General features: G+C 44.5%; 2 protein-coding genes across 5 annotated transcripts in view; one reads left to right on the top strand and one right to left on the bottom strand.

Annotated features, from left to right (window-relative positions):
- shank2 (SH3 and multiple ankyrin repeat domains 2) overlaps positions 1-11,991 on the bottom strand; it is a 314,619-nt gene that overhangs the window by 275,469 nt on the left and 27,159 nt on the right. The window lies entirely within an intron of this gene.
- LOC110013622 lies at positions 6,439-11,536 on the top strand. The gene is made up of 2 exons (XM_023950656.1): positions 6,439-6,976; positions 8,932-11,536. The coding sequence occupies exon 2, from the start codon at positions 9,198-9,200 to the stop codon at positions 10,500-10,502; it is 1,305 nt and encodes a 434-aa protein (XP_023806424.1). The 5' UTR covers positions 6,439-6,976; positions 8,932-9,197; the 3' UTR covers positions 10,503-11,536.

Here is an 11,991-nt window from a genome sequence, read left to right on the forward strand (position 1 = left end):
AAAAACTGTATGTAATCCATCAGAATTGGAACACAATGCTATTATCCTCCCTGATAGTACACAGAACTCCCTTCAGAGCCCACATACTTTTAAACTTCTGAAGGTCATGGATAAACTTAAAATAAGCAAATTCAACATTCACACAAATTTTCAGAAGATAAAAAACATAAAGGGAACATCCACACCACCAACAGAGAGTAATTGATTTTTCCTCATTAGCTAAATTGCACGTTTAGCTGTTGCAAAAATAAAATTAAGAAAGGTGTATTCATGTTTCCTTCGGACCGTATAATTGGGACCAAATAACGAACAATGGGAAGGAAAACACTTAACCCTTAGCCTGTTACACTCAATTACCAAATGTGCCAGAGTTTCAGATGTCCCACAAAAATCACACTTGTCTGAATGAGTTGGAACAAAGTGTGCTTTGTATCTGTTTGTAGCTATGGCACCGTGTACAATCCTCCACTGGAGATCCGCTGCATGTTTTTCAACAGACCACTTGTACAGAGACCACCAGCGTCCTTCTGGAGTGTAGCCTGTTCCAAAAACCTTAGCCCACTTGGAGGCATCCATGTCTTTCAACGACTGCATATGTCGAACTGTCATGCACGTGGTGTAGAGTGTCGTCTTTGCCATGGTCTCAAACTCCCCGTCTCCTGCATTACCGAAGGCAAGCAGTTTATCCTCATCCTCTGTCCAATCCTCAACATACGGGGAGACAGTCAAGGACTGAAGAGAATATTGCGAGGAACCAGTCCAGCCGTCATTGGGAAGTCGAAGAAAGTGTTTCCACTGGGCAAGAACAGACTTCATGACGTCATCCACCACTTTAGCCAGAAACCTGGGACGTAGACTAACCCGTTGTCTCATGGCTTCCAGGGGTGAAAGCAAGTGACCCGGCTTCACACAACCAACATTTCATAATGCTGATCTAACTGAATACGAGTTCAGGAGATCAGAGTCAACCAAAGTGTTAAAAAACAAGGTTTCTTCGAGTATCCACAGTCCAGGAGTGGCAGCTTAAGCCTGAGTAAACTTTAGAGCTCTCCAGGCTTCGAGGACTGAACCATAGAAAGGGGGGAGACCACTCAAATCCTGATGTCCTCTGGTCAAAAGAAAGAACTGCTTGTCATAGCCAAGACCTCCGGCTCTTCTCAGGAGCAGTGTCGAGCCATCGCATGCCGCTGTGATACAGCAGCCGCTGGGCAGTTCGCAGTCTGAAGGCCATCAGCCTGGATGTGACGTCAACTAAACCCTGCCCCCCCTCAGAGAGCGGAAGAAACAGGGAAGCTTCTCATGTCCAGTGCTTACCGTTCCAGAAAAGAAATCGGTAAGTACACGCTGCACCTTGGTCAGTAAATCCTTAGGAGGGGAGAGAACCAGCACTTTGTGCCCGAGTATCGAGGCCACTAGGCTGTTTGCAATCAGGACGCATCCTCTGTACGGCAGCTGGGGTAGCAAAGATTTCCATTTAGACAACCTAGCACAAACTCCAACATCCCATCCCAATTTTTCATCGGAAACTCACTTGTACCCAAATAAACCCCAAGAACTTTTAAACCCCTTCTGGTCCAAACTATACCTGCAGGCAATGTTTTCAAGCAGTGTTTTTCCCACATTCCCCAAACATGCAGGCCGTGCATTTCGACCAATTAACCATGGCAGAAGACGCCCTGGCATAGATCTGAAAACACTCACTAAGGGCGGTGACATCATCTTGATTGGTCAAAAACACAGTGACATCGTCGGCATAGGCGTTCACTACCAAACAAGAAGAAGCCATCGCACCCAACCCTGGCAAAGAAACCCCGCTCATCTTAAATCGCAATCTACACAAGAGAGGTTCAATGACCAAAACATACAGCAGCCCAGAAATAGGACAGCCTTGCCGTATACCACGGGACATTGGAAAAGGTCTACTAAGACCGCCACCAACCTTCACCAAACACTCAGCACCAGTAAAGGGCAATTTCACCCAAGAGAGAAAAATCCCACCAGACCCAAAAGCACCCAAACTAGAAAACAAATAGGTGTGGTCTACTCTGTCAAAAGCTTTTTCTTGGTTCAAAGAAATTATTCCACAATGAAAATTAACATCGGTGCAAAAGTCAAAAGCATTGAAAGAGGTTGTCCATAATGTGTCTGTCAGGGACGCAATACGTCTGGTCTGCATGCACTAGTGAGTCCATGAAACCTTTCAGTCTGTTGGAGAGAAGCTTGGAAACCAGTTTATAGTCTGTACATAGAGCCACAGGTCTCCAGTTCTTTAACTGAGCAGAAGAAGATAAAGACTTGTCATTGTGCATAATACACCAACATTGTAGCAGCCTTGGAGTGGTGATACTATAAATTAAAATCAAAATATGTACAAGTAACCAATAAAAATACAAGTATAAAAAAACCAGAATGCAATAAAGTGCAGCATAAATAAATGTTGTGTTTGGCTGAGGGTGAAAATCAGTTATTGCTCACAGAAGTTGTCGATTTGGAGGCGAGTGGGAAGTTCTGCTGCATAATGTAGCATGCAGTGCGTGTAAACAGTAGCATCGTGTGTGTAAAACAGTCAGAGTGGGGTGTAGTTAGTGGAAGTATGTGTGTTCAGTAGGGTTATTGCCTCTGGAAAGAGGCTGTTCCTGAGCTGTTCTATTTGTCCTGGTTCTGATGGACCCGTACCTCCTGCCAGAGGGAAAAGCAGGATGGGTGGAGACAGTTATGACTCCACCCATCACACTCATAAAGACGGAGTTACTGACTTTTCTGCTCCTGAAGTCAGGTGGAACAAATGTTCTGACAGAGAACCTAAACAATCCTGAAACTTAAGTAATTCTCAATTTGAAGTCATAAAATGTGTGCTGAGTGCTGCAGCATCTCATTTAGGCATATTTTTCCCTCCACTCTGCTCTTAGTTCCAAGTACTTTAACTTTGTATCATGCAACTCTAAATCAAAGGTATTTTTGTTTTCTTTCATCAACATTTGATCTAAAAAGGAGAATTTAGCAGATCGTATGCTTCAGTTGGACCTTTGTCTCCTAAAGGAATCACTCTGTTGATGGTTGAGCAGACTGTCCTCCTCACATGGACAGCTCTTCTCTTGTAACGGTTCAAACTGTGGAGACAGACAGGTTATCTGTCTCACTCACTGCAGCCACCATTGAAGAAGAAAGCATCACTGATAATTATAACAAATCTTTTTTTTCTCTGGCAAAAAGTTCAGAACTCTTTCCCAGAGCCGTCTTTCTGCCTCTGCTGTTGAGAACAGTGGGGAAACAAGCCAAGTGGAAAAGTGTCCAATCAGTGCCACGCAGAGCGGCAGGGGGGACAATCAATGCAGCCGCATGAGATAAACGGCACAGAAGCTCTGCAAACACACATCCAGGCAGTCACATGGCTGCTGAGTGTCTGGATAATGTGGGATAATACCCATGAAATCCAGCTGGAACAAAAACAATTCTCTTTTTTTACTCCACCAAACACAGAAGGACCCAGACAGCAGCTCTGAAGCCCTGAAGGAACCTCCGTCCCAAAGTTTAATCTCTCAAAAGTAAAACCTGTTTGTCATTTTCTGCTCATTATTTTACACCCCGATACTCTGGAAAATCTTTAGACCCTCAAAGGTTACATTGAACAGATTTCAGGGCAGATTCCACTCAGAATTTGTATTTTTTTTCCCATTCAGTGTTGCTCCAAAAGCTCCTGACGAATGAAAACAAGGAGCTGGGATCTTCACAATCAGGAGATCCGAGGAGGAGCAGCATGCGGGCAGCTCCTGTGGGGGAGCGACCTGCACACATGGCGCCAGCCCAGCCCAGCCCAGCCCATGCCGGTCATGCTTCTCACCTACAGAAAATCTACATAACATGAGCTTTAAATGAACAAAAACCACAAACAAGAATTTTCTAGTTCAGAACTAAAGGTATACACAGAATCAAATGGAAATGGTAATACCTACATCAGTTGTCATGGCGGTCGCATCACTAAGCTAACACAATTGGAAACTTGCTTTTTGCTTTGACACAGTAAAGTGTCAAAACACTTTTTTCTCATCAGGTCAAAGGTCAGCCACTCAAAAAGAAAACACAGATGGCACGTTCCTGTTGTTGGCACACTGCGGCGCCATTGAAATGACAACTACGGACACACACGTCCAGTTCAACAAAATGTTGATGGAGAAATAATAGACATTTTATATCAGGTTGTAATCTCACATATCAACATGTTTTTGTTATTTTTTAGTAACCTTTATTTAACCAGGAAAGTCCCATTGAGATTAAAAACCTCTATTCTAAGGGAGTCCTGGCCAAGAGGCAGCACATTTCAGTACAGAGAATACATAGAAACAAGCATCATTAAAACCACACAAATCATGAGAAGCAGTTGCACGTTTTTGTTTCAGTCTCTGATGCTTTGAGCTTGTTCTTAAAAGCATTTAAAGATACTTGTTTAGTTGGTTTCCAGTCTTTCTGCAGAGTGGACAAAGGCTTTTTTCCAGCAGCAGATGGAACAGAAAGCAACAGCTGGACTTTAGATCTTAAGGAGTGACATTCCACACTTCTTGTGATTAAAGAACAAATGTAGGAAAGCAGTAATCCAAGCAAGGCCTTGTACATTAAAGTCCCTGCCTCCTAGTGGCCAGAGACGGCCATTGTACTCTCACATGCAGGTCACAATGATGTGTCATGGATCTACAGTTGGTAATGAACCTCAGGGAAGCATGATGCATGGTGTCAACCGTTTGGAGACATGAAGACGAGGCATTCATGTGCAGAATATCACCATAATCATGCACAGATTAGAAAGTTGCAGCAACAAGACGCTTTTTTTACTTCAAAAGAAGAGGTGGGACAGGTAGGAGACAAGTATTGAGAGGAACATCTTATCAATTAAACTGTTGTCCTATTCACTTTAAAATCAGATTTTTTATAATACATCTGCATATTTGAGTAAAAAACTATGAATATTTCAACATAATGTTCTATTATATTCTTTCTCTTTCGGCTTTTCCCATCAGGGGTCGCCACAGCGAATCATCCTTTTCCACCTCACTCTGTCATGAACATCTTCTACCCTAACATTAGCCAACTTCATGTCCTCTGTTAAGACATCCATATATCTCCTCTTTGGCCGTCCTCTTGCCCTCCTGCCAGGCAGCTCCATCTCCAACATCCTTCTACCAATATATCCACTATCCCTCCTCTGAACATGTCCAAACCATCTCAGTCTGGCTTCTCTGACTTTGTCGCTAACACAGGCAACATGAGCCGTCCCTCTGATGTACTCGTTCCTTATCCTGTCTAACCTGGTCACTCCTAAGGAGAACCTCAACATCTTCATCTCCGCTACCTCCATCTCAGCCTCTTGTCTCTGTCTCACTGCTACCGTCTCTAACCCATAGAGCAGAGCTGGTCTCACCACTGTCTTGTACACCTTTCCTTTGAGTCTTGCTGACACTCTTCTGTCACACAACACTCCTGACACTTTCCTCCACCCGCTCCAACCTGCCTGCACTCGCCTCTTCACCTCTTTTCCACACTCCCCATCACACTGAACTGTTGACCCCAAGTACTTAAACTCCTGCACCTTCTTCACCTCAGCCCCCTGTAACCTAACGCTTCTACCTTGATCCCTCTCGTTCAGACACATGTATTCTGTCTTACTACGACTGACCTTCATGCCTCTTCTTTCCAGAGCAAACCTCCACCTCTCTAGCTGTTCCTCCACCTGCTCTCTACTCTCACTGCAAATTACAATGTCATCCGCAAACATCATTGTCCAGGGAGATTCCTGTCTTACCTCGTCTGTCAGCCTGTCCATCAGCATAGCAAACAAAAAAGGACTCAAAGCTGATCCTTGGTGTAGTCCCACCTCCACCTTGAACTCCTCTGTCTGACCTACAGCACATCTCACCACCGTCATACTTCTCTCATACATGTCCTGAACTACTCTGACATACTTTTCTGCCACTCCAGACGACCTCATACAGTACCACAGCTCCTCCCTCGGCACCCTGTCATACGCCTTCTCTAAATCTACGAACACACAATGCAGCTCCTTCTGACCTTCTCTGTACTTTTCCATCAACATTCTCAAAGCAAAAATGGCATCAGTGGTGCTCTTACGGGGCATGAAACCATACTGCTGCTCACAAATCTCCACCTTCTTCCTAAGCCTGGCTGCCACTACTCTTTCCCACAGCTTCATTGTGTGGCTCATCAACTTTATTCCTCTATAGTTGCTGCAGTTCTGCGTGTCACCCTTGTTCTTAAAGATCGGGACCAGAACGCTTCTCCTCCATTCCTCAGGCATCTTCTAACTCTCTAAAATCCTATTGAACAACCTTGTTAGAAATTCCACTGCTGTCTCTCCTAAGCACTTCCATACCTCCACAGGTACGTCATCAGGACCAACGGCCTTTCCGCTCTTCATCCTTTTCAGAGCCTTCTGAGATGGACAATGCACTGTAGGCAGGGGGGGGAGCCTTCTGCCCTGCATTAAAGATAATGTTCTGTGGCTGACCATCCAAAAAGGAATACTTATGTAAACTCTTATGTACTCTTATATAAGGTTTTATGTTGCTAATAATCAAAAAAGGAGAATGTCTTGATATGTTTTATGATGTTTCTATGACTGACCCCCAAAAGGAATGTTTAATATAAAGTTTTATCCTGTTAAGGGAGGACTCTGTAGAGCATATCCTGACAAGGTTTAGAATTGTATCCTGTTACTGACCCGTAAAAGGAGTGCTCTGTAGAAGATATTCTGACATGTTTATGATGGTATAGGATGAGTCTACGTGCAGGGTGAGCCTGCGGGAAGGGACCGGCCCTCCTTTTCCTCACGCTCATCAAAGAATATAAAAGATAAGGAAGCCCAACTTTATTCAGAGTCTGCTGTGGGTTACGTACGAACGCCCAGCTGGAGTTTTGTTTCAAGCCACTCTATCGGGACTGTTGGCTCTCCAGTCCGTGTGTCACGGTAGGGGCAGATGAAATGTTTTCTGTTGAAACTGCATGGCTTAAACTCCTGTGTTATGTTGTGTGACTGTTTTGAAGCGGGGAATAAAAAGACACATTTTATTCTAGCTTGCAGTCTTTGAGTCATTTGTTTCTGCTCAGTGCCTACCTCCCTCGAACCTGCAAAAATTATTTCATAAAACATTTTGGCGTCACGAACAGGATCAACAAGTTTGTGGGAGGATACACTGAATAGAAACAATGTTTAAGAGGAAAACCCAGAAAAAATCTGAGGAAAAAGAGGAAGATATTTGTCCAGGATGGACCGGTCCGTGGAAAGAGGTCGCTATGTGCCTGCGGGACGGGGGAGGGCGATCAGAGGACTGGTCCAGTGAGTGTGATGACGGGTCTCCAGCCGCCGTGCTGGCTGCATTACGTCGCATTGCTGTTCAGCCGAAAGCTCCGTTGGGAGGGGCTCAGAGGCGCATGTGGATGTGTGTCTGTGCATGGAAAGATCAGTATCAGAGGAGAATGCAGCAGGAGACGCAGATGCTGCAGCAAGCAAATGATCTCTCTGCGCAGACAGCAGAGAATTCATTGCCGAAACAAAAAATCATGAAGTTAGAAATAGAGGCTCAAACTCATGCCAGGCTGGCTGAGCGAGCCATTGCTCATGTGTCAAAAGTAAACAGGAGGAAAAATAATAAACCTCCACGCAAGCTCGAGGGGCCTCAAATCAGAGCCTTTATGGCTAAACTCGGAAACGGGGATGATTGGGACCCTGAGAGCTGGGATGGCAACATCTGGGACGACTCCCATGAAGGAGGAGGATTTTTTGAGTGGGGTGACGGAGGGCCCTCGCTTAGGGCTAATCCGGTAATAAGGAGACGCCGTGTAGAGCAACAGGTGCCTCCTTTAATGAGACCATTAACGGACGTTAATGGACATCCTGTTATGGATGAGCACGGACATCAAATGTATGAAGCAGTGCCACAGGATCAACCACAGCCTGTTTTAACCAGAACTTTGGAGGATTACACCTCAGAGGAAGTAGCTCATCTGGTTAATAGGTTGAGGAGAAAAGGGGATGAACCTCTTGACCTGTGGATAGTCAGACTGTCAGAGGAGGGCGGTGGCCCCTCCCGTCGAGATATCTGGTCAGCTTTAGTGAAGGGGGGAGTTCCTCTCTCAGAGATTGATGGGAAACCAACTACAGAGCTGCGAGAAATGTGCAGAAAAAGGGGGCTAACAGTCTCCTGTGCAGAATGGGCTGACTTTAAGGAATTTTTACAGTCTCTTATACACTCTCAAACACTGAGTGATGATAGAAGCTCAGTACAGAGTGATGTCAGAACTAACGAACGAAAGCAACAAGAGTCAACCTCTGAATCTTCAAGCAGTGAGGATGAAGATGAATCTTATCAAATAGCAAAAGCATCCAGAGAAAGAAACAGAAAAAGAAAGAGGAAAAAGGGTAAAAATAAAGACAAAAAGAAAAGCCGTCTTTACCCAAATCTGTTGGATCTCCCTAATTTTGATTAGGGATTAGGCCAAGCCCCAGTAATTTGATCTGTAAAATGGTCTGCTGATGACATTAGACCCCATGTCATGGTAGACATTTATTGGAAGAAATCAATTCAATCAGTGGTGGCTCTGATTGACACTGGGGCAGCAGCCACCTTGCTTCATGGAAACCCTCATAAGTTTAAAGGTTCAACTGTAACATTGACTGGGTTAGGGGGGTGCGTAGTGATGGGTAAAACAGTAACGCTGCCCTTAAAAAAAATTGAAAATATGTCAATAAAGCAATACTCCGTTATAATAACACCCATTAAAGAATGGATAATTGGAATGGATGTTTTACCAGGAATGACTAACTGTGATGTATCCTGGGGAAGATAAGTGGGATAATGTTCCTGCCAATAAATGTTATTTGAGGGAAGATTAATTTGTGTGTTAAGTAACCATATTTTACAGGATGTTCCCGTGGAGACTGCTGATCGGACGGTCACCACCTAAGAACCATGGTTCTCTCCCTACGCCAGTCCTTCCGCCACGGAGGTTGCAGTACTGGCTCATGGGGCATGGGGGTCTACGCACTCGGTGCTATCCTGGCCCTCGTCAGCCTCTGCTGCGGCAGCAGCGGAACACCAGCTACACGACTTGCAGTAATTAAGCAACCCTTCCAGATTGCATGGTTCCGGTAATAAATACCTGCCAAAAGCTGGCTCAACAAAGAAATCATGTGGATGTCACTTGGACTGTGCTCCATGCCACCCATACCTGCCTGCCATGGAGTTCATCGAAAGCGGGCATGGTATGACACCCTGCTGGGTGGAGCTGGAACAATCCTTGGTCTGTCTGACACTGCGAATACGGAGGTAACTCGCTCTATGCTGTCAAGCGCTGGTCAAGATGCTTCACAGGCCTTGCATTCTGTGGGTGCATGGATGCCAACCACTGTCTTGACCCAACAGCAGGCGGCGAAAGTTTTCTTCGCTCAGTTTGGATGGACTGTGACTGCGGTTAACGAGGCAGCCACGGTGTTGAAAAATGTGACAAAAGCATTGGATATGACGATCTGTAACGTGCAAGGATTACATGCACGTCTACAACAGGACAGATTCAAGAGGATTGTAACAACTAACAATCCTCACGAGTGGAGGAATTTGTGGAATATCTCTGATGGACTATGGTTGCACATACATCCTGAGAAGACCATATGTAATGCTACCGCTTGCACTGTCAGATGGGTGCAAATGAATGTTACTGAACATACGCCAGTATGTAAGTATCATGTTTTGCCTGTCGTAACCCTCACAGGTTATTGGTATGTGATCCTGAAAGGTGACTGGTTTAATTCGCAGACTAATCTTACCTATGACCTTAGTACATGTGATCAGACGGATCAAGGGATGGCCTGTTTAGTGACAAGTAGATATCGAGAACCATGTTTAACCGAAGACACGGCACTATGCGAATGGTATGTAGAAAAACCTTCTGACTTGCTATGGCAGATAGCTCCCCACACTATCTGTATAGCCACGATTAACCCCCATCCGATGTTGCTGTGGACACCTTTTTCTGGATGTTTGAAGAACGTGAATATCTGGAAATGGAAAAATGTGACCTATCAATTGACCAATTTTACTTCAGAATCTCACCTTACCATGTTGCAGTGGAATGTTCTTCACATGCCATGGAAGGTATCCCTGGAGCGATTCATATGCGCACTGAACCGTTCCACGGAGGTCCAAAAGATAATCAATTCTTATAGGTCCAACGTTTCCAGACTCATGATATCCACGGTCATAACAAAGAATAAGGTGGTACATGCCGCTAGAATGGTGGAACAACACTCTGCGCACCACTGGTGGGATATCTTTTCTGGGATGTCTGTAACAGCTCGGACAACCGTTGTGCCTCCCTTGATCATATTAATAGTTATTATCGCTGTTTTGACGCTTTGCAATATCCTAACCTGTGTGTACATTCGTCACGTGCGACGCGAGGTTTCTAAATTGATCTATAATTTGGCTTTCAAATGAAAATTATTCTATCTACCAGAGATGATTCATTTGGAACAGAAAAATATTCTGTCCGCCTTGATCCTTCATGTCAACAGGAAATTTTTGTAGATGATTACTGGATTTCATGTAATTATCGCCGTACCATCAGGCATTTTCCGTCTCGGGTAGATTTACTTGATTTTGTTGTGCATCATATCCAGAATGAATGCTTATATTATTTAGGAGCACGAGAATATCGTTTTATTACTTGGGATTCACATGCCGGGGATGGGAATCATTTCCTTAATTGATGGTCAGCCCCAGACCAAGGGGTGGAATGAGATGGACAATGCACTGTAGGCAGGGGGGGGAGCCTTCTGCCCTGCATTAAAGATAATGTTCTGTGGCTGACCATCCAAAAAGGAATACTTATGTAAACTCTTATGTACTCTTATATAAGGTTTTATGTTGCTAATAATCAAAAAAGGAGAATGTCTTGATATGTTTTATGATGTTTCTATGACTGACCCCCAAAAGGAATGTTTAATATAAAGTTTTATCCTGTTAAGGGAGGACTCTGTAGAGCATATCCTGACAATGTTATCTTATCCCGTTATGATTGACCCCCAAAAGGAATGTTTAATATAAAGTTTTATCCTGTTAAGGGAGGACTCTGTAGAGCATATCCTGACAAGGTTTAGAATTGTATCCTGTTACTGACCCGTAAAAGGAGTGCTCTGTAGAAGATATTCTGACATGTTTATGATGGTATAGGATGAGTCTACGTGCAGGGTGAGCCTGCGGGAAGGGACCGGCCCTCCTTTTCCTCACGCTCATCAAAGAATATAAAAGATAAGGAAGCCCAACTTTATTCAGAGTCTGCTGTGGGTTACGTACGAACGCCCAGCTGGAGTTTTGTTTCAAGCCACTCTATCGGGACTGTTGGCTCTCCAGTCCGTGTGTCACGGTAGGGGCAGATGAAATGTTTTCTGTTGAAACTGCATGGCTTAAACTCCTGTGTTATGTTGTGTGACTGTTTTGAAGCGGGGAATAAAAAGACACATTTTATTCTAGCTTGCAGTCTTTGAGTCATTTGTTTCTGCTCAGTGCCTACCTCCCTCGAACCTGCAAAAATTATTTCATAAAACACCTTCCTAACCTCATCCTTTCCAATCTCTGCTACTTCCTGCTCCACAACAACCACATCTTCCTCCCTTCTTTCCCTGTCATTTTCCTCGTTCATCAGCTCCTCAAAATACTCCTTCCATCTTTTCTGTACACTCTCCTGGGTTGTTAGCACCTTTCCATCTCTGTCCTTAATCACCCTTATCTGTTGCACGTCCTTCCCATCTCTGTCTCTCTGTCTGGCTAGTCTGTACAAGTCCTTCTCTCCTTCCTTTGTGTCTAACCTGTCATATAGCTCATCGTAGGCTTTCTGTTTGGCCTTTGCCACCTCTCTCTTCACTCTACGCTGCGCTTCCTTGTACTCCTGTCTACCTTCCTCAGTCTTTTCTACATCCCACTTCCT

This window comes from Oryzias latipes, chromosome 3, assembly GCF_002234675.1.
Source record: "Oryzias latipes chromosome 3, ASM223467v1".
NCBI classification, from domain to species: domain Eukaryota; kingdom Metazoa; phylum Chordata; class Actinopteri; order Beloniformes; family Adrianichthyidae; genus Oryzias; species Oryzias latipes.

What these genes read in the sequence shown, in the direction of transcription:
- LOC110013622 (XM_023950656.1), top strand. Translation starts at nt 9,198, where the DNA reads ATGTGGATGTCACTTGGACTGTGCTCCATGCCACCCATACCTGCCTGC.